Below are 24,111 nucleotides of genomic sequence, written 5' to 3'. Positions count from 1 at the left end.
CTTTTTTTCTGTTTAACATATACTAAAATATTTAAATCCATTTTGCTTTTTTCCCCCTTAAAATCTTTTTTCCCCCTTAAAATGAATTTGAGCCTGTAAGCCAAGACTGTGACTTGAAGACCCATTTAAAACAGCATCTTGATCATAAATCTGCAGGAATCGCAAAATAATAGCCTCATTCAAGCGTCATATCTCCCTTCCCATCTAGACTAGCCTCAACACAACACTCAATACAATTCAAATCATATGTTTTGTCAAACAATACTGGCACAGAAACCCCCTGTGGTCAGCACTAATGCAGGCAGTGATGCAATAAAGCCATGGAAAATCCTCTGCAGGTCCATCCGACCGTGTGGAATTGTATTGATCAGAGCTGCAATTAGAGAAGACTATTGAAAAATAATGATTCTCTTCTATACTTATGCATAGATATTGCTCTGAGAGGCTTTTTCGACCGCTTCACGATGTATGCCAGGCAATTAATGGTGACTTCTATTTCTCATTATAGTGGGTGTCAGCATCATCTGTACCAGGGGCTCAAGGGCAGTGCAGTCTCCTGAAACAAACACAGAGCTGCCCCGGCTTTATGATGTGTATACGGCACTGCCGCCACTATTCTGGAGGAACAAAACCGATGCACAATTCCAGCACACACTAAACGGCTTTGTGAGGATTACTTCGCCTGACTCTACATTTTCGGGTTTGCGAAACCATAATGATGCGGTTGGTATCAGTCTGATCATTTAAATACGATACAATTCAATTTCAGTCACGCTGCAGTGCCGTGATTGGATTGAACTTGCCAGCGCTTGCACTGGGTATACCAATGATAATTACAACTGATGGGAACCGTTTGCGGTGTGTGTGTGTGTGTGTGTGTTGCTTGTAATGAGATTCTCTTCAGCCTTATCGGAGATGGTAGTTTTGGGAGATGCTGGCCCTCGCCGCTCATGTTTGTGCGTGTATGTTAATGTCTGTTTGGATGTGTTTGCATATGTCCAAACTTCCAAAGGATGTTGAGGGGGCTCTACTATTCTCATTCCCATCACAATTAGCCAGTCAATATCAAACAGCCTCAAGATAGTGTTTTACATCGTAACTCTGCAGATTTGATTGAGATGAGCTGCAGCAGTGGGTGTCATTCAAAGAAATGTTATTGTGTTCCTCAACATATTTATAATCGCTATCTTAATGAGCAAATGAGAAAAAATAGCAGTGAAACAGTCTATTTTGATGACTCATCATTATATCTGTGATCTAAAATTGTATTAGTGTAATTAAAAGGGTTAGTTCACCAAAAAAATGAAAATTACCCCATGATTTACTCACCCTCAAGCCATCCTAGGTGTATATGACTTTCTTCTATCAGCCAAACACAATCAGAGTTATATTAAAAATATATTTGCTCATCCAAGCTTTGAAGTCCAAAAAAGTGCATCATAAAAGGCTGTGTCATTGTGTACTACTTTGTGGAAGTTTACGTTTTTTAGATGCAAGTCGAATGCATATGGCTGTCACGCTGGAAGCTCATTACTTTAAATAAGGATATTTGTCTTACACGAATGCATCGATTCAATTCAGAAGGCCATTATTAACTCCCGGAGTCACGTGGAGTATGTTTTATTTTCGATGGATGCACTTTTTTGGACTTCAAAAACCTCCAATCACTCCCATTATAAAGCTTGGACGAGTCAGGATTTTTTAATGTAACTCTGATTGTGTTTGGCTAAAAGAAGATACACCTAGGATGGCTTGAGGGTGAGTAAATTATGGGGTAATTTTCATTTTTGGGCAAACTATCCTTTTAAAGTCAGCATAACACCAAAATTGGCCCTATTTACATTCTTAACAGATGATCCTAAATAACACCACTGTTTGAAAGTTTCAAAATCAGTCTAATATGCTGATTTGCTGCTCAAGAAACATGTATTATTATTATTATCGATGTTGAAAACAGTTCTGATTCTTACTGTTTTTGTGGAAACCAGGGTACATTTTGTTCCCCACAGGATTCTTTGATAAATAGAACATCATTTATTTGAAATAGAAATCTTTTGTAACAATATAGGCCACTTTTCACTATCCAATCAATTCCCTCTCAACATTTTTCCCAATAAATATCCTGTTTTACTTGGAAATATGTCAGATTTCAGAAGTGAAATTGGTTGATTTAAAAAGGCTTGTACATGTAAAGCTTATGTACCATGAGTAGCATCTGTGTTCATTCATGGCACGCTTATGTAAATTTGGAAAAATAAATATTCCTTTTCAAAAGTCCATAAACAAACTTCCTATTTAATCTTTCTCTCCATATTTAGCTCCTTCCCCAACAGGCTACCTTTGATTGAAGTTTTGCGGTTGACTACAGAGCCCATATGGTTTTCTGCCACTCTGACTTCTGAGATGAAGAGCTACAAAGAGACGTCTGTGGCCCAGTTAATGGAGGAAATGCTTTTAAACTATCTCAGCTTTCCACGGTGGCTTGAAATACATTTAATTGTCGAATGATTTCAGGATTCTACCCTGTGTCGGTCTAATTGTGGTGATTGGCTTATCAGGCAGCGATTCTCATTTACTACTTCCAATTCTGGAGTTGACCTTTCACCATTCTAATTTTATTTAGAGGTTATTAATGCTTTCTCACCACATGCTCAGCCAGACTTTAGTGAATTGTAGCTCCCTAAAGAACTCAAGAAAAGTCTTTGCTGCATGAAGTCATTCAGTAGTTTGATATTTATTATACAGTACTTACATATATTACAAATGAATCAATGTGAAGTGACATTACAAATTCATTTGCATTGGAATAGGTGCCACTAAGTGGTGTGTTTCTCACAACAACAACAAAAAAAGAATGCAGAAGCATTTAGTTTGACTTTTAGAGAAGATCAGTTTGTCACAGAAAAGCGTAGAATATCCAATCATGGATCCACTTTGTGCTGGAAGAATAACCCAGAAGGAGGAGATTCAGTCTGAAAGCACAAGGCGAGGATGAGTGGCGGGCATCTCGCTAATCCACCTAAAAGCCAACAGAGAGACATGTCACAATAAGAGAAGTTGCCACAGAATTCCACTCTTCCTTGATAATATACCTGCTGTTCTTTTTTAAAACCACCCTCCCTCCGGTGATTTAACCCTCACGTGTGTGAGAGGATTCTCTTTTTTCCTAAAAGTGCTAGTTAATGTTTTTGCATTGGACTAAAATCTACTAACTTTGAACACACAGGGTACAACATCTTGCCAAAATGTTTTGATAATTTTTGTAATTTTTTTTTTTTTTACCAAATTTCAGTTAGCACGTTTTGTATTTCTTTTGGAAACTGATTGATCACAGGCCTCACTGATCTGAGCTTATGCACCTTAGTTTTTGTGGGAAATAAAGTTCACTCTTATTCAACTGAAAAAAACAGCCTACAGTCAATCCGTTCCAAAAAGAAATACAAAACCTGTGCTAATTGAAAGAAAACAAGATGACCAAAAGATTGAACCCAATATTTAGTGGTAGATATAGAACAATTAGAGATTTACAATAACTTTTTAAGGCCAGATGGCATGTTATGTATAATGAACCCATTTGAGAATAGAAATACTTCATTGTCAAAATAAAAAATAATAATAAAATGGGAAAAACAAAACATATATTAAGCAGTTAAGGGGCCAAGTATAAAAAACAAACAATGGGTTATTAAAGCATGGCTGGCTGCATCGGATTAACAGCAACAAAGAGTATTTTAAGACATTTTTCAATTATTTTAGGCAAATGGCTGAAAAATCATGAATCACTATTAATATGATTTTATTGCTTATCACTTTTGACCAGTAGGTAGTGCTGTTACCATATTGATATGGTGTGGTCAGTGTGAGGTGAAAATGACACATACAAAGTTTGGTGTCAATATGCTGAGTTACAGCAAAGACTAAAGACTATCAAATGGGAGAAACTGCAACGTGCAATATGTCGGAATACATCCCGCCTTCTAAGTAAAAGAGCCAATCACTGATTGGTAAAGTCATTGCATCACTGTATCTGCTTTTAGAAGCTCCGGTTCCCATGGAACCTAAACTCGTGCTTAGGACTGCACGTACGCATTGGCTCATCTAGCCTGAAAAAAAAGCTTTTTTGACAATGTTGATGTTTTGATGTTTAATTGTGAGTTCAACAAGCAGTTTTTAAGATTTCAGAATTCAAATAGATAGGTCTTGGTCTTGGATGCCTGAAATAGATGTCTGGAGGCGTTGCAAATATGGCCGCCGAGTGAACAGACTATCCTTGAAAGGGACTTTGATTACAGCTTTTAGAATCAGCTTGGCACCATGCCATGAAATTTGTAGATGCGTTATTCGAGAACAGTTTGGTTAATCAAAATGCATTTCATAACTTAATGCCGGCATGGTATGAAGATGATCTGAGCCAATTTTGGTGAAAATTTGACCAATGGTCTAGGAGGAGTTCGAAAAAGTAAGTTTTTCAGAAAATTCTAAATGGCTTGAGCTGTCTTGAGCTGAGGAATCAGAGGAAAAATTAATTTCTAGTCTTTATGGTTTAAAAGTTATTAGCATAAACATAAGTGCAAATTTGAGGGATTGAGAGGGATTGAGACTCCAAAATTTCTCTGGTTAATGTTCAGACTGTCCTCTATCTGTGTGCTAAATTTCATCATTTTACCGCAAAACGTTTCTATGAGCTGCCATAGACTTCAAGAGCGGAAGAAGAAGAAAAACACTAACGGCTACAATCAGTGCTTGGTTGATCCCTAATAATAACTTGTCGTATGTGTAATTCAGTGTTGGCTTAGGAATGGCACCAGGCCACCAGGTGTCATAAATAGGCCATTCATAATTCATATGAAGATTTATGCATTGTCAAGGGCAAACCAAATTCTTCCTGCCTCTGTGGCTTTCACTAGTGGAAAGAGTCTTTACTTGTAGCTCAATGGAAAGCGAGGTCACAGGTTTCATTTCCTCCGCAGTTTGATTGCATTCATAAGTGGCTTTGAATAAATGTATATGTATGTTTACCATTGGTATTTCACCCGCACAGTTCTATTTGCATTATTAACTTATTAACACGTTAACACTTTACAATAAGGTTGTATTTGTTAACATTAGTTAACGGATTATTAAGTGACAATGAACAATAACTGTATAAAGCATTATGCTAAGTACATATATTAATGTATCTCTTAATATTAATAGCTGAATTTGTCAGCATTAGTGAATTCATTAGTTAACATGAACTAATAATGAACAACACCTCTATGCAATTTTCAAGATCCAGTGTACCCCTAAATTCACTTTTCCTGTTGAATAACGTTAGCAAAGATCCTAGTAACACATAAAATAATGGTGAAATAGGTCACACTTTACAATAAGGTTTATTTGTTATCAAAATACTGTTAGTTCATGATAACTACTGTTTTAAATAATGTTAACACAGAGCATACACCTTGAATGTTAAGAAATATAAATGAACAAACTAAGATTAATGTTTTAAAGAGGTGTTATTTAATGTTAGTTCATGTTAACTAATGCATTAACAAATGTTAAGCATTCAGTAAATGTTAAGAAATGAATTACATTATTTAATCTTTGTTAATGTAAAGAATGTGTTAATGTTAAATTATATTACAAATATTATTAGTGATGGCGTTTTGGTCATACTTATGGTTAGGGGTTTGAATTGAGGAAAGGTGTGCTATTTATTTTCTGTTTGCAACTGGATACTTACATCAAAAGATCGACCTGAGCCATAAATAATGACCAGGAAATCATAGAGACTTGAGGAACGAGCAAGTAAGTAACCACTCAAAATATCCTTGGTAAAAACCGTAGCAACTGCATAACAATGCCCTAGCAACCACCCCCAACACACTAGTATTGTTTCCTTTACACAATATATTTAGACTCTGTACACTATTTGTATGTGTATCTTGTTAGAAAGGACATGAATTATTAATCTGTAAAAGTGAAGGGTTACAACATCCAAGTGTAACCAGGTTGAAGTGATTTCCACAAAAGGAGATACTAATGGAGAGAATGCCAGAAATGTCAAGCTATTAAATAAGGACTATCCATAAATTTGACTAATACTTTTGACAACAACAGCTGGGTGAATTAGTCTTTTGCTTGCAGTTCACAAATATGCAATCAGAGAAGCACTTTCTCCTATTTTCAGACACATTAATCTAAGTCCATCTCCATATCCTGATAAATATTCTAGGTTTGCTTTCCAGGCATGAGCATATAAGAACGAGCATAATAGTTTTTAATTCTAGGATGGGTCAATAATAAATATGCAGAAGCCATTCCCTCCACATGCAATCTCGAAAGGAGACTTTTAACAATACATTGCTTGAATGACGCTAATTAAACTTCTGATTCTGCGGAGGGTTTGAGTGCGCTGCAGTGTGGACAGCTAATTGTTGTTGTCAGGCAGAGTGCAGGTGTGTCACACGGCTCAGTCCGAATGCATTTGGCTTTTGGCAGACAGTGAGATAGGCCTTTATTATCATGCTTAATGAGAGAGTACAGCTGTAAACATTGGTCACTGGCATTGCCGTTGTCCCAAAGTTTTGTTGAAACTCATTGTCTGAGTCTGAATAGCACACTAATTGCAAAATCAGAAATGCTCATCATTTCAGCACATTCGAAATACAGTCGTGAGGGAAAACTGTTCCTTTGATGATGTTTAAAGGTCCAGTAAGCGATTTCTGAGAAACATTGAAAGTAAATCGAACCAAGCACAAAAACACACTAGCAGTATGGGGGCATATCCACCCATTATGGGGGAGGAGAGAGAGTAAGCCAATCAGCAGTAGGGGGCGTGTCCACCCATTATGGAGGAGAAGCGAGATTGAGCCAATCAGCAGTCGGGGGCATGTCCACTCATAATGGGGGACGAGAGAGAGATTTGAAGAAAGACTGTAGAAAGAGAGATGGCTGAGAGACATTACAAAAGGCCAGAGGAATATCGCTGGAAAAAGAAGGCTTTTGATCAGACAAGAGCTTTAGGACCCGTGCTAATATTAGAAAAGCTTTCCAGCATTAGAGGGAGATGAGCGGGAAGGCTTGAAAATGGACGCTGAGGGTCGTTGTTTCTGCCCCATACGTGAGTAACATTTGTTTCGCTGTGTTTCACAGAACCAAGACGTGCTATTGTTGTAATGTTAGCTATAGTAACAGGACAGGTTTGAGTGTGGTTGAGTGCATAATAACCCTCATAATGTGATTATAATGGGATTTTGGCAATATTGCAATTAAAATTTACCTCATGTAAACGCAATACTTCGATCAAACAAATACTTCGCATTAAACTAGGTTGTGTACGCCGATGTTAATCGCAATAAACAGGCATGTAAACACCTTGGAGTAAAAACATGTTATCAAATGTTGTCTTTTGTTGGACAAGATGTTAATAAATGCTTCTCGTGTCTGGAAAGATGTTTGACGCGTGTTGGTTTTACTCAAAGTCGCAGTGCTTTCAGATGGATTAGCATTTGGAGCCATACGTCATTGACAAGCTGCGCATAAAAAAATAATCACAGCCGTTGCGATTTCATAATTACACTAAGCATTTAAAAGCGATAATCACGTTTAAATTCAATGTTATTTTTTGTATCATGCGATAAATCCCTAAAATCCCCTATTTGGAATATGTTTATGGACGTTTGTGGTATGGTTGTCAATAATTAATTATTTAATAATAATATAATTTACTATTATTGTTGTTGTTGTTACTGCTGTTATTATTAATAATTAAATATTTAAATGATTAATTAAGTTAACTTACATTATATTTAAATGAATTATTAGATTAAAATGGTTTAATTTTATTGAATTTCTGCACATTTGGAATGTTATTAAAACGTAGCCTGTGTGGTTTCATATTTTGGTCCAGTTCACAGGTTCATGATAACCTACACCTGAAAAACTTCCACGCTGTTGTTTTGGCTGAGAAAAAGCATAATTATTCATGATGAAAATAGAACAAGAAACAACAAACAAAGTCTCAGGGGTCTTGCATATTTAAAGACAGCCATGCCAAAGCCGTCTTCTCTGCATTCAAAATCGCACATACTCATCCCGTGTCTGTCCAATAAAGTCAAGAGTCATCAAACATTAATCTTAACAACGTTCTGCAATATGAATTGAATTTTGAGACATGAAAAATGGTTGCCTTACAAAACCTGAGGTGCAGATGTCAAAGCAGTGTGTATTTTGGCCACGGCTCTCACAGATCTCTTTTATAATCTCCAGACTGGAACTCTCCATCATTATAGATTCAGAGCGCAAAGCAACACTCATTTTATGGAGCCGCCATGGTAACCAGACACACAATTTACTCCAAGGGTCTCAGCACTGTACTTCCCTCTAGGCTAACGCCAATACACATCTCTTCAGTAGAACCGACAAATAAATAAACAATTAAAACAAGAGGAATGTATTGACCAACTGCCATGCACATTGTAGCTTCAAGCTCTGCAATAACGGTCCAACTTGTGGATTTGTTTTCTTTGAAAGACAGAATAAATCCAGTTTAAATGATCACAGGAGGTTTAGTAAAACTCTATGTATGGTTTCAAATGTCAGTCATGTCTTCCTGAAACTATATCATGCCGCTTAACAAATACATTTACACTACTACAAATGCTGCTGAAAATTCAGCTTTGTCATCACAGAACGAAGTCTCTTATGCTCGTTAAGGCTGCATTTATTTAATAATAAATACAGAAAATACAGTAATATTGTGAAATATTATTACAATTTAAAATTATGGTTTTCTATTTTAATATACTTTAAAATATAATATATTTCTGAGATGCAAAGGTGAATTTTCAGCATCATTACTCCAGTCTTCAGTGTCACATGATCCTTCAGAAATCATTCTAATATGCTGATTTGATACTCAGTTATTATCAATGTTGAAAACAGTTGTGCTGCTTAATATTTTTTTGGAACCTGTGATACTTTTTTCAGGATTCATTGATGAATAAAAGGTTAAAAAGAAAATATTAAACTTTTCTAACAATATAAATCTTTACTATCACTTTTTATCAATTTAACACATCAGTGCTGAATAAAAGTATTAATTTCTTTAAAAAAAAATGAAAGAAAAAAAATTACTAACCCCAAACTTTTGAACGGTAGTGTATATTGTTACAAAAGATTTCTATTTTAAATAAATGCTAATATTTTTTAACTGTTTATTCATCAAAGAATCCTGAAAAAGTATCAGAGGTTATAAAATAATATTAAGCAGCACAACTGTTTCCAACACTGATAATAAATCATCATATTACAATGATTTCTGAAGGATCATGTGACACTGAAGAATGGAGTAATGATGCTGAAAATTCAGCTTTGATCACAGGAATAAATTATATTTTAAAGTATATTAAAAGAGAGAACCATAATTTTAAATTGTAATAATATTTCACAATATTATTGTTTTTCTGTATTTATTATGAAATAAATGCAGCCTTAATGAGCATAAGAGATTTCGTTCAAAAACATGAAAAATAGTAATGTTTCCAAACTTTTGACTGGTAGTGTATATTCAACTAAAAACAACTGGTTTAAATTCTAAATAACATTTTGCAATATTACTATTGTATTTCTGATCAAACAAATGCATCCTTGGTGAGCATACGAAAAAACATTTAAAACATCTTACTCCGAACTTTTGATCAGTATATGTTTACACATACAGTATATGTATGCATATTTGTGTGAATGAAGTATGAAAAACTGTCCTTATTGCACCTCTCTATAATACAAATGTGAGAAAAAGGCTTTCTGCCAGTTTTTGCATGCATGAGCAGCAAAACATCTTTAGTAAGTTCTGAATTCTTGATGAGTTTTACCCCACACTCTACATTATGGATGACTGAAAACCTGCTCAAACATCTTGGCACATTATTGTGCCACAATTACAATTATCCTGCTCCAACACTTTTAAAAAAGAATGCCATGTACGTAGAGTCAAGCTGCATCAACAGCGCTTGTTACATGCTGTTGATTATCAATGAAAAGTGTTTCTTTGTTTGTTTCCCTCAGTCTTTTCGTCATAAAGCGAGTCTCTTCAGAAGACTTAGATTAAACTGTCTTGTGAATTTTTTGAAGCTTGCAAATTTTGGTTGCAAGGACTTCCAAAGCATGGACAAAAACTCTGAGAGAATATTAAAAAATATGTTAATTTGTGTTCCAGATGAATGAAAGTCTGGAAGGACATGAGTGAGAGTAAATGACAGGTTTTGTTGTATCAGGCTGTCATGGTTGGTTGCAGCAATGAGCGTTGTGAGGCACTTTATTTAACAATTCAAACAAAATAACAAACATACAGGAGAACAGGATAAATGCAGAACTAACTTAACATAGACGAGAACAGACTGAAAATGAAATGCACAGACTTAGGGTACGTTTACATGACAACAATGTACTTAAAAATTAAAGAAAAAGAAAAAAATCCTTTGTGTTTTTGAAAGGTTTTGCGCACAGATGACAACATTCTCAAAACAATCCCAGTTCAAATGGATCTGTGAAAACGACTAAAAACGCTGTCTTGCATGCCAGGCGAGGTCAGAATTAGTTGGCGATGTTAGAAGTTGGCATATGTAAATAATGCGTCTCCGCTGGCCCTAGTAGTGGTGCAGTAAATCTACACTTTGGTGGAGAAGCGTTAATGAACCCGTAGTCCACCGTTGTTGTTTTGGTTTTGTTTCATGTTCAAGTTTAGTCAAGTTCAAGTCATTGTTTAATTTGTATTTTTTTCATGTTAAAGGGGAACTATAATGCTCCTTTTACAAGATATATAAGTAATATAAGTCTCTGGTGTCCCCAGAATGTATCTGTGAAGTTTCAGCTCAAAATACCCCACAGATCATTTATTATAGCTTGTCAAATTTGCCCCTATTTTGTGTGTCCCTTTAAATGCAAATGAGCTGCTGCTCCCGGCCCCCTTTCCAGAAGAGGGCGGAGCTTTAACAGCTCAACATGCATGCATGCATGCATGCGTCGGATCGTGTGAGTATAGTATTTATTTGGATGTTTACATTTGATTCTGAATGAGTTTGATAGTGCTCCGTGGCTAAAGCTAACATTACACACTGTTGGAGAGATTTATAAAGAATGAAGTTGTGTTTATGAATTATACAGACTGCAAATGTTTAAAAATGAAAATAACGACAGTCTTGTCTCCGTGAATACAGTAATAAATGATGGTAACTTTAACCACATTTAACAGTACATTAGCAACATGCTAATGAAACATTTAGAAAGACAATTGACAAATATCACTAAAAATATCATGTAATCATGGATCATGTCAGTTATTATTGCTCCATCTGCCATTTTTCGCTATTGTTCTTGCTTGCTTACCTAGTCTGATGATTCAGCTGTGCACAGATCCAGACGTTAATACTGGCTGCCCTTGTGTAATGCCTTGAACATGAGCTGGCATATGCAAATATTGGGGGCGTACATATTAATGATCCCGACTGTTACGTAACAGTCGGTGTTATGTTGAGATTCGCCTGTTCTTCGGAGGTCTTTTAAACAAATGAGATTTATATGAGAAGGAGGAAACAATGGTGTTTGAGACTCACTGTATGTCATTTCCATGTACTGAACTCTTGTTATTCAACTATGCCGAGGTAAATTCAATTTTTGATTCTAGGGCACCTTTAAAAAGTGATTTCTCTAAAACAAAATATCTTCCTTTGCATTAAACTTTGAGCGTTGTAACTTTGCAGATGTTGTTTATGCTCAAACAGCAACATTACACACTAACCCCTTTAATCAAATAAACTGCTCTTAAGTTCTTCAACTCACCTTCAATGGACTGCCTTGTTACACTTAGAAACCATGACAAATAATGAACAGGGACAAAGGAAACACGAACTAACACAGGTAAAACAGAAACCTAATTTTTTAAATATTTTTTTTTAAATAATGAATGTCAATTTTGTATCTCCAGGCCGACACTAAAAGATTTTTAAAAGCATTGGTCCTCGGGGTTCCCTTTACTTAGGATTGTCAGAAGGGGAGACCAAAATTGGCCCGATTACCTTGTAGTGTGTGGGAGCCTTTAAATAACACATTAGTCCTGCCTTAAATGACACGCCACTGGCCCGAGCAGTCTATATGGTACTACGTCATCAAAATGTGGACTCAGAGGGGGCTTAAGGTGACAGGCCCATTGTGCGGTTTTTATGATTTATAAAATCCAACCTTGTTTTGCATCCATGTTGAGTCATGTGCCACTGGTTACACTCTCTCTCCAAACAGTACAGCTCTAGTTACGGTGTTTGAGCAGATATAATCACATTCGAAATCCTGAATATGAGGCCAGAGATGAAGGAGAAAGAAAGAGGGCCTAAGCGCTTAAATACAAAAAAGACCGTTTGAAGTTAGATTTTAAAAGACAAGCCCTTCGTAGTCCCGGTAATTGTGGAGCGTAATGAGAGAGAGGCTTTGATGGATGGATTAAGACCGGTCTTAAGTCTGCAGTCTCCAGAGTCCCTGTGTAAACTCTGATTTGAGTCAGTGGCACCACAGAGGCAGACTGCGCTTACTCACCCACCCGGACTCTGTCATTACTTTTTCTTTTATATTCTCTTTTTTTTCCCTCTCTCTCCTCAGACTCATCAATATTCCATAGGGTCAGGTATCATGCACTCTGCTATCCCTCCTCAGTTTGACTGACATCCCAAAACGCACACAAGTGCACACACACATATGTGAAATAAAAATGTCACTTAAGGCTGAAATGGAACTGTGGCGATGCTCTTGGCACTGATGACGATGAAGAAATAACAAGTGGTTAGTCATTTAACATTCTCTGAAAAGCTTGTTCATGTTGATAAGAGTGGAATTGAGTACAGTAGTGCAGGGAAGTTCAGCTTTTCATAAGTTCAAACCCAAGCCACTTATGTGTTTATGCTACCCAGGCTCATTGGAAAATGTGCCTGTTGCGACATTCTGCAAAATGATTGCGTCACTTTCAAAGTAAAATGTCCAGCAAGTGGCACAGAAAGACTTTTCTTTTTTTTTTTTTTTTCAGAAACATGAAGGCGAATCTGTTTCTGTGTATGTATCATGGCAGTAATAACGATGTATGTAACTATTTTACGTTTTGGCGAATTAGTGGCTATTTCGAATTAATTTAAGGCAATATTGACTATGACTCGACAACAAATAAATGCTAGACTAAGACAACAAAATATATACAGTGGCATGAAAAAGTATGTGAACCCCTTGCAGAATCTCTGAAAATGAGAATTATTTTAATAAAATAAGAGGGGATAATAAAAAATGCATGTTATTTTTTGTTTAGTACTGTCCTGAGTAAGATATTTTACATAAAAGATGTTTGCATTTAGTTCACAAGACAAAACAATAGCTGAATTTATTAAAATAACCCCATTCATAAGTATGTGAACCATTGATTCTCAATACTGTGTGTGGTTACCTGATGATCCACGACTGTTTTTATGTTTTGTGATGGTTGTTCATGAGTCTCTTGTTTGTCCTGAGCAGTTAAACTGAGCTCTGTTCTTCTGAAAAATCCTCCAGCTCCTGCAGATTCATCAGTTTTAAAGCATTTTTGCATATTTGAACCCTTTCCAGCAGTGACTGTAGGATTTTGAGATCTGTGTTTTCATACTGAGGACAACTGAGGGACTCAAACTCAACTATTAAAAAAGGTTCAAACATTCACTGATGCTCCAGAAGGAAACACGATGCATTGAGAGTCGGGGGGTGAAAACTTTTGAACAGGATGAAGATGTCACAATTTTTCTTATTTTGTTTAAATATCATTGTTTTTTCATTTAGTACTGCCCTTCAGAACCAACAGAAGATACTTGCATGTTTCCCGGCAGAAAAATTAAGTACAATTTACCTTGATATTTGAATTCAAAAGTTTTCACCCCTCGGCTCTTAATGCATCGTGTTTCCTTCTGGAGCATCAGTGAATGTTTGAACCTTTTTTAATAGTTGAGTTTGAGTCCCTCAATTGTCCTCAGTGTGAAAAGATGAATCTCAAAATCCTACAGCCACTGCTGGAAAGGGTTCAAATATGCAAAAATGCTTGAAAAATGTGAAGAATCTGCAGGAGCTGGAGGATTTTTCTGAAGAACAGAGCTCAGTTTAACTGCTCAGGACAAACAAGAGACTCATGAACAACCATCACAAAACACAAAAACAGTCATGGATCATCAGGTAACCACACACAGTATTGAGAATCAATGGTTCACATACTTATGAATGGGGTTATTTTAATAAATTCAGCTATTGTTTTGTCTTGTGAACTAAATGCAAACATCTTTTATGTAAAATATCTTACTCAGGACAGTACTAAACAAAAAATAACATGCATTTTTTTATTATCCCTCTTATTTTATTAAAATAATTCTCATTTTCACAGATTCTGCAAGGGGTTCACATACTTTTTCATGCCACTATATATATATATATATATATATATGTCAATCGATTTAAAAAATCAACTAATTAATCTCAAAGTTTTCTGCAGCAGTAGGTTTATTAGGCTGCTGTCACTTTAAGATCTGATGCACATGACGCGGATCTGAAACATCTAATTTTCTCACAACATTTTATATTAATTTAAGACTTTATTTAGCTCATTTAAGACTGTGCTTACAAGGATATATACTCAACTAAACGGGCATTTTGGCATAATTTTGTGTTTTTGTCCATTCAAGCATGAAAGAGAGCTCAATGCGGCCAGCGCGCTGTCTGAAGCGGCTTTCTCTGTGCATGAGTGTATGTGTGTCACACAGACAGGAGATTCAGACACTGAAGGTGATGATACATGAGACAAATTTTTGAGCAATGTTGCTTGGGCACTTTCCCATTGAGAATGAGCAACAAATTTATATCTGGATACTTTAGATCGGTCGTGGGCAATTTTTTGAGATCCTCCAGTCAGAATGCTAGCAGCGGATCACGTGACCTGCTTGGAGATTTCAGAAAAAGTTCAAACAAGATGGTGGCCTCCCAGCGGCAGTGGAGCGAAGAAAAGAGAGTGAACTTATATCTTTTTATGCTGGTAAGTTGTCATGTGTCAACACAAAACAGGGAATTTACCTCATTTAATGCTTAAAATACCAACAGGTGTCCAATTCAATGTGCACAGGCTGTAATTTAGCCTTTGAATGTTTTCAGTTAAATACTAAAAAGATGCATTATCTGTAGTGGTGTAGGCTGGCATGTGAATGTAGCTTTTGACGCGATCGACGTGGGTTCGAATCCGCCTTTTGCCAAACTCGCTCTTCTCCCTTTTCTTATCACAAATCAGATCAGAAAGGCAATTATAGTTAATAAAAATGAAAAGTTGAAATAAAGTGCCTAACAAGTATTTATGATAAGGTATTTATTGGGTTAGCAATAGATTTGCTCCTCTCTGATTAGTTGCTGCCAACTGTCTCTTGCCCTATATAGTTGCCCTGTGTCTCATCAGGTATATTTTAAGAGTTTTACAAAAATGTTCATAGAGGCACGAGCCGATGTTGCATTTATTGATGCCATGCTCAGACTCACTCATCGCAAATAAAAAAGCCTCACAAAGGGTGTAATTTGAGTTTTCACAAGACGGCCTGCAATTTCTGATTGGACACATATCATTTCCTTGCAGGATAATGGATTAAGTATGGATTAAGGACCGTATGTCTTCCTCTGAATTGCACAGGTTTAATAGCGGGCTGCTCGGGACGCAGAAGAGACTGCGCGACCCTGAGCGGGCACTGCCTCCGGGAACAGCCCATTAGTGGTGTAATTACAGTCTGGGTGTGATAACCACGCTACACTTCACTACCCACCACACACAGGCTTTATTGCAGGTGTACATTACTTAATGCCTTCATTACCAAAGACAATCACTTAATTATATAGTCTGAGGAAGAACATCAAATGCACGTCAGAATCAATTTGAAGGCTGATAATGGAGGCGGTAGAGCTGTTTATTGCCAACCTGACAAGTGCTCTGTTAGATCAAAGATTTTCGAGGAACCCCTTGAAAGGGATATTACTGTGATAGTACTTTGTGCATAGCAGGTTATCTTTTTTGATCAATGAACTGAAGATAATAGAGATAAAACGCAGACTGCACAGATTCAGTCCGCAAACTCATGGATTTCACTGGAATAGTTTTGGTTTGGGATAATGGATGACTGTTACTTTCATATATTTATTTTATTTTTCTTGTCAAATGTTTAAAAGAAGGATAAGGCAAATTCTGCCATCATTTACACAACTGTTCACAAGTTTGGGGTCTTTTAAATGTTTTTGGCAAGAAGTCTCTTATGCAGTAAATTCAGTAATATTGTGATTTATAATTACAATTTAAAATAACTGTGATCTATTTTAATGTGTTTTAAGAAACATTATTTCATGTGATGGTGAAGCTGAATTTTTTAACATCATTACTCCAGTCTTCAGTGTCACATGATCCTTCAGAAATCAGTCTAATATGCTGATTTGGTGCAATTATCTATGGTGAAAATGGTTGTGCTGCCTAATACTTTTCTGGGAACTATGATACATATGATGCAACTATGATTTTTTTGATGAACAGAAAGTTTAAAAAGAAACAAATTGAAAACTTTTGTAACAATATAAAGGTCTTTACAGTCACTTTTGATCAATTTAATGCATCCTTGCTGAAAAAAGTATTAATTAGTAATTAAAGGTGCAATATGTAAGAATTTTGCAGTAAAATATCCAAAAACGACTAGGCCAGTGTTATATATTTTGTTCACTTGAGTACTTACAATATCCCAAATGTTTCCAACTATTTGTAAATCGTGAGAAAATTGCAGTTTTAACCAAGGATACGGGACGTGTGAGGAGTCGCCTGTCAATTGCGTCATACCCGCGTTACCCTCGGTTTCCGTGTTACCCTCGGTTTCGGTTTTTATTTTGTAGAAACCATGGAAACACCAAAGACGCTTTAATATATTACATGTTTTAATAGACAAGGGAACAACTGTTTTGATATATTTATAGACAAACTAATTATTGTTATATAGCTCAACACGTTTATTCTCATTGTTTAAATTTTCTTGATTTTTTTTTTGCGAGTCTCATGCTTTACCACGCCTCAGAGAAAAACACTATTTTGTGAAGTAGCTAACATAGCATAATCAGATGCAGCTTTATTTTTAGTAACAGTAATACAGCATTTTCTCCATCATACAATATGTTTTACAATTAATTTCATGCCATTTAGCAACACAAGCCATCCAGCATTTAATATGATATTGTAAAATCGATCTAGTTTACTGCAGTGTCTCACAGCAGCTGCCGAGCAAACGCACAGAGTAACGTTATAACATTTTCAACACACTCAAATGTATCTAATATGATAAACAGAGCTGCATTACCTCATACTCATGACCGGAAAAGCAGAAGCGGCGGCAGCGACTGCGGCATAATAAAAGTTCTGTTGCTCGTGAGGCGTGTGTTGCGCAATCGCTCCAGCTCCTCGTTCAGCTCCCACAACACTCAGTCCTGCTCTGCTTCATACTGCAGTAACGTTAATAATCACATCCATGAACATGATTTCTGCCTGAGTCCTATCCCGATTATTTCAAGTGGATTCTGCACACTTGTGGTGGATGAGGAGAGACCCCTGATATGATTGTAAAGCGCTTTGGGTGTACAGTAGTACATCTGAAAGCGCTATATAAATGCCTCATTCATTCATTCATATTTTCCACAGTCTGTGAGGTGAAGACCACATGTCCCAAGATTCCGCGCTCAAACTTGGCGTCATCAAGCTATGCCTTTGTTTTGAATAGGCCTCTAGCAGACAGAAATCCTACATATTGCACCTTTAATTAAAAAAATATATATAATATACAATATATAAAAGTAATATATATTTTGAAAGTCCAAACTATGGATACCATTGATTTTAATTGTATGGACAATTTAAAAAAAAAATTAAAATATCTTTTTGTGTGTTTGAAACTACTTTTTTTTTTTTTTTTTTTTTACTATAACTTTACATGATCCTTTATAAGGAGATATTTATAGTTGATATGCCCATTTAAAAACTACTTTTGTTAATGTATGCATTTTGGAGATGCTTACTGTATATTCAAAGTAACTTATATTTGCCTTAAAGGTCCTATGACATGCTACTTTTTGTATGCTTTTATATAGGCCTAAGTGGTCCCTAGTACTGTATCTGAAGTCTCTATCCCGAAATTCAGCCTTGGTGCAGAATTTCAGCCACTACAAGCCAGTCCCACAATGAGCTTTCCTCGAGACGTGCCATTTCTGGGTCTGTAGCTTTAAATGCTAATGAGGAGGAGAGAGGCGGGGCAAGGTCGAGGGTGGGTGTGGCCTTAACCAGCTCGTGGCCACGGTACCATGCGCTAATGTTGACAGTGGATGTATCGCAATGACTCGTAGACACGCAGTCGTTCAAGCTTTTCCGTTTGACCCAGAATCTGATCCGGATGAAGAAGTTGCAGCTCAGCGGCTACAGCAGGACCTCTCCGAATGGTTAGTTTAAAACATTGTGTCTGGATACGGTACTTTAGTTGGTTTATGTATGCCCTTACAGTTATCATGTAGCTAATGCTAGCCTACATTGTTGGCTCTTCATGTTGCTCTGATATGCTATCGTGTATATATATATATATATATATATATATATATATATATATATATATATATATATATATATATCAGCTATAGACAATAACCAGCGCAACTAAATTAGTCAGACCTCTGCCATTATTACAAATACCTTTTCGGATAGGTGCCATTGTGGAAAATGTGCTACCATGCCAACATCATTTATCTGTTTGCATATTTTATATTTCATAAATCTTAAAAGTTTTTACAATCTTATTACAATTACATCAAGGAAACAGTGGTCGGTGAAATGTGTGGCACAGACATACAAAACTATGGGAAGTTGTATCGGTGTATTACCAGAGAAAATAAAATTAACCCACTGTTTCTTCATAGACTCGAATGAAGGAACTAAAAAAATACTAAAGTGTTCATGTACATCCAGACACTGAGCACCTGCCATGCTTCGCTCGTTTACAAGGCATGATGTCTCTCGAGGGAAAAAAAAAACGAATCTCACGGTTGTAGCTCATTTTCTCATGGGCGGGCAAAGCAGAGAAAGGGGAGGTAACCTTTCCCATTATGACGACATATAGGGAAGATTCCAGATTGGGCCGTCTGAGCTTTTATTTTCTCAAACGCGAAGCAAAACTCCCAGGGCTCGGTTTACTCCCATCGCCTTTTCTAGCCACTGGGGGACCATATGCAGGCTAGGGGAACTCATATTAATGTTAAAAAACCTCATAAAGTGACATTTTCATGCCATGGGACCTTTAAAGGTATACATTGTATCACTTCATGCTTCCCTGGAAATTGAGTCCATGACCTTGATGTTGCTTGCACCATGCTCTAATAATATATAATGCAGTCAGGTTGAGTCAGAGATATTAATGTGTTTTGATAGAAGTGGACAGATGGGGTATCTGTCCATTTAACGGCAAATGGAAAGACCATTAGAGCGTTTATCAAGAGCCATCATCACCATCACATTATTGTAAAACATTGCTCTGTTAGAAGAAAGTGTTTGATTAACAAACAAGACATTTAATTTACAGTCTGAGACCCTCAAACCAGTACAAAGTACATTAAAGTACTACATTAAAGGGTTAGTTCACCCAAAAATGAAATTTCTGTCATTAATTACTCACCCTCATGTCGTTCCAAACCCGTAAGACCTCCGTTCATCTTCAGAACACAAATGAAGATATTTTTAATGAAATCCGAGTGCTTTCTGACCTCCCTATAGACAGCAATATCTTAACCAATTTCAAGGTCCAGAAAGGTATTAAAGACATCTCGTTAAAATAGTCGATGTGACTGCAGTGGTTCAACCTTAATGTTATGAAGCGACGAGAATACTTTTTGTGCGGCAAAAAAACAAAATAATGATTTTATTCAACAATTTATTCTCTCCCCTGTCATTCTCCTATGCTGTTGACGTAGTGAACGCAGTGCAGAGCTTCCGTGTTTACGTCCGAATGCCGACTCAGTATAGGCCGATGCTGTACAGGAGCATCACGACGCATGCGTGTCTATGGAGGTCAGAAGCTCTCGGATTTCATGAAAAATATTTTAATTTGTGTTCTGAAGATGAACGAAGGTCTTGCGGGTTTGGAACGACACGAGGGTGAGTAATTAATGACAGAAATTGTATTTTTGGGGGAACTAACCTTTAAAAAGTGAAGTGTTATTTCTGCAATACTGATGACATCCCCTAATGATAAGTATTGCCCTTTTGCTTTAGAAAACATTAAGCAATTATTTAAATCTAGATCTTAATCCCTAGATTGAGTTTAGACCTGTAGTGGTCACATCAGTTCATGTGGAGAAGATGAGTTAAAGTGTATTAAGCTCATCCCTCTCTCATTGTAAATGCTGAAGAATACGCAAGAGATGGATCAATAACTAATTTGCCATCCTCTGTATTTCTCCACATGACAAATGCAAGTTCTTATGTTATGCTATAGCACACAATATGTCATTCTCATCTTCTCCAACTAAATAAAAATCAAATCAGAGGAGATGCAGACATACTTCAAAGTAAAACACATATTAAAGGGTTATTTTGCCCAAAAATGGAAATTCTGTCATTAATTACTTACCCTTGTGTCGTTCCACATCCGTAAGACCTTCATTCATCTTCAGAACACAAATTAAGATATTTTTAATGAAATCCAAGAGATTTCTGTTCCTCCATAGACAGCTACACAGTGCATCCATCACTTTCAAGGTATAAAAAGACAACATGAAAAGTACTCCATGTGACCACTTTATTCGCTTGCGTCGCTTCATAAATTGACTTTAAGCCACTGGAGTCACATGGAAACATTAAAGGTGCCCTCAAATGAAAAATTGAATTTATCTTGGCATAGTTGAATAACAAGAGTTCAGTACATGGAAATGACATACAGTGAGTCTCAAACTCCATTGTTTCCTCCTTCTTATATAAATCTCATTTGTTTAAAAGACCTCCGAAGAACAGGCGAATCTCAACATAACACAGACTGTTACGTAACAGTCGGGATCATTAATATGTACGCCCCCAATATTTGCATATGCCAGCCCACGTTTCCAACATTATAAAAGGCATTAGACAAGGCCAGCCAGTATTAACGTCTGGATGTGCACAACCAAATCATCAGACTAGGTAAGCAAGCAAGAACAATAGCGAAAAATGGCAGATGGAGCAATAATAACTGACATGATCCATGATAACATGATATTTTTAGTGATATTTGTAAACTGTCTTTCTAAATGTTTTGTTAGCATGTTGCTAATGTACTGTTAAATGTGGTTAAAGTTACCATCGTTTCTTACTGTATTCACGGAGACAAGAGAGCCGTTGCTATTTTCATTTTTAAACACTTGCAGTCTGTGTAATTCATAAACATAAACTTCATTCTTTATAAATCTCTCCAACAGTGTAGCATTACCCGTTAGCCACGGAGCACTATCAAACTCATTAAAAATCAGAAGTAAACAATATAACAGTATACAATACTCACATAATCCGACGCATGCATGACGAACACTTTGTAAAGATCCATTTTGAGGGTTATATTAGCTGTGTAAACTTTGTTAAGGCACTGTTTAAGGCAAGCACGAGCTCTGTGGGCAGAGAGCACGGGACTTAAAGGGGCCGCAGCATAAAATCGGCGCGTTTATAATGATGCCCCAAAATAGAAAGTTAAAAAAATTAATAAAAAAAACCTATGGGGTATTTTGAGCTGAAACTTCACAGACACATTCAGGGGACACCTTAGACTTATATTATATCTTATAAAAACATAATCTAGGGCACCTTTAATGATGTCTTTACCACCTTTCTGGACCTTGAAAGTGATAGTTGTATTAGATCTCTATGGAGGGACAGAAACCTTTGTTAAAAATATCTTAATTTGTGTTGCAAAGATGAACAACGGCCTTACGGATGTTGAACGACATGAGTAATTAATGACAGAATTTTCATTTTTGGGTGAACTAACCCTTTAAGCCTACTACATGTGTTGTGCATCCAGTAAGCAGCATACAATATTAATGAGAACTTTGCATTAAAATATCATGTTAGTTACCTTTATCATATTTTGAAATTCTTATGTACAATAAACAATTTTGCTGCATGTTGATTTGGCAGTTGACTTCAAATGTAAAATCTGGATCTCAAAGCGAGTCCACTCAAAAAATAAAATTCTGTCATCATTTACAAAGGACATATTAGAATATTAGAATGTTGTTAACCAAACAGTTTCAGTTCCCTTTGACTTCCATTGTATTTTTTTGTCCATACAATGGAAGTCGGTGGAAACCAAAACTGTTTGGTTACCAACATTCTTCCAAATATATCTGCAGAAGAATTAAATGCTTACAGGTTTAGGATGACATGAGGGTGTGTAAATTATGACAGATCTTTCATTTTGGACTATCATTTTAAGAACCACTGGGATACACTACTGTATACCACAGAGGAATACAATGGGCCTGGGACAATATTCCCAGATGACAACCCTGATTCAGTAGTTAGGTCATTCAAATATTTTTGAAAGACAATGTGGTTCAGTTTGTTTGTGTGAGAATCTTATTAACCAGCTATTAAAATAATCATTAGTTTTCGGTATTTCCAATTAAACCATGGCTCCATTTTGTTACTACCTTAAAAACAAATATTTTATACAATTATCCCAGACACTAAGCAAGCAATTAACATTAAAATTGGACCATAATTGTGATCCCATTTGACCACAAGAGTTGCCATGCCAACAATCACACTGTATATCTGAGGCACTATTGTAAATTGTGGAAGCAAAAAATAGGAGAATACTGATCATGACATTTATTTGAAAAACAAATTAGCCAATATTATAAATAATATGATTAGAATTATTAATAATTATAATAAATATTATGTAGCTGGATGAACATTTGTTCAAATGAACATTTATATATGCATGTACAGTATATACACATCTATGCATTTAGCTTGCCAGACTGAGAAGAAGGACTTCATCAACTGCCAATTTAAATATCTTAGAGAGTTTTTCCTTGCCATTGTGGAGTTGACTTGCTCACCGGGGGTTGAAGGCACTATTCTTTGTAAAGCTGTTTTTTTAACAAGTATTGTGAAAGCTCTATACTTTGAATAGAACTGTTCAGTTTGTAGTCCTAATTTATTCCTTTCAAATGCTGAATAGATGAGCTAATATGAATGTTTGAAAACTGCCAACAATACTGCCTGCTTTGAGGAATAATGTGTACTTAAGCAACCATAGCAACTTACATTTTTAAATGCATTTATGTTGTAGAATGAACATATATACACTCACTGGCCACTTTATTACTTTTTTTAGTACCGCATTGGACCTGCCTTAATTCTTCATAGCATTTCTCAGAGATATGGGTCCATACTGACATGACAGAATCACACGGTTGCTGCAGATTTGTTGGCTGCACATCCATGATGTGAATCTCCTTTTCCACCACATCCCAAACTTGCTCTATTGGATAGAGATCTGGTGACTGTGGAGGGCTCAAGGGCACCTCAGTTGTGGGTAATGAGAGTGGAAGTGAGTACTGTTCATTCACTCCCGCCTCCTAAATTTACTGAGACTCAAACCCGTGACCTTCGGGTTACAAGTCCGACTCTCTAACTATTAGGCCACAACTTCCCCATCTACATGCATTGTGAAATACTCAGACCAGCCCGTCTGGCACCAACAATGACGCCATGTTAAATCACCTTTCCTCCCCATTCTGATGCTTAGTTTGAATTTCAGCAGATCATCTTGACCATGTCTACATGCCTAAATGCATTGAGTTGCTGCCATGTGATTTGCTGATTAGATATCTGCATTACCGAGCAGTTGAACAGGTGTATCTAATAAAGTGGCTGGTGAATATACACCAATGAACATTATGACCACCTGCCTAATATGCTGTTGGTCCTCCTTGTGCTGCCAAATCTGTGCTGGCCCACCTAGGCATGGACCCCTGAAGGTGTCCTGTGGTATC

General features: G+C 36.5%; 1 protein-coding gene across 1 annotated transcript in view; it reads right to left on the bottom strand.

The window, feature by feature from the left end:
* Window positions 1-2,715: 2,715 nt before the first annotated feature.
* zgc:174356 (uncharacterized protein LOC100137120 homolog) overlaps window positions 2,716-24,111 on the bottom strand; it is a 47,235-nt gene continuing 25,839 nt past the window's right edge. Inside the window, exon 7 of the mRNA XM_048192340.1 lies at window positions 2,716-3,019. Coding sequence (XP_048048297.1) covers window positions 2,968-3,019 — 52 coding nt within the window. The 3' untranslated portion in view covers window positions 2,716-2,967. The remainder of the gene's footprint in view (window positions 3,020-24,111) is intronic.

The sequence above is a fragment of the Megalobrama amblycephala genome, linkage group LG5 (assembly GCF_018812025.1).
Source record: "Megalobrama amblycephala isolate DHTTF-2021 linkage group LG5, ASM1881202v1, whole genome shotgun sequence".
Lineage (NCBI taxonomy): Eukaryota > Metazoa > Chordata > Actinopteri > Cypriniformes > Xenocyprididae > Megalobrama > Megalobrama amblycephala.
This window is presented reverse-complemented; position numbering and strand designations above follow the sequence as displayed.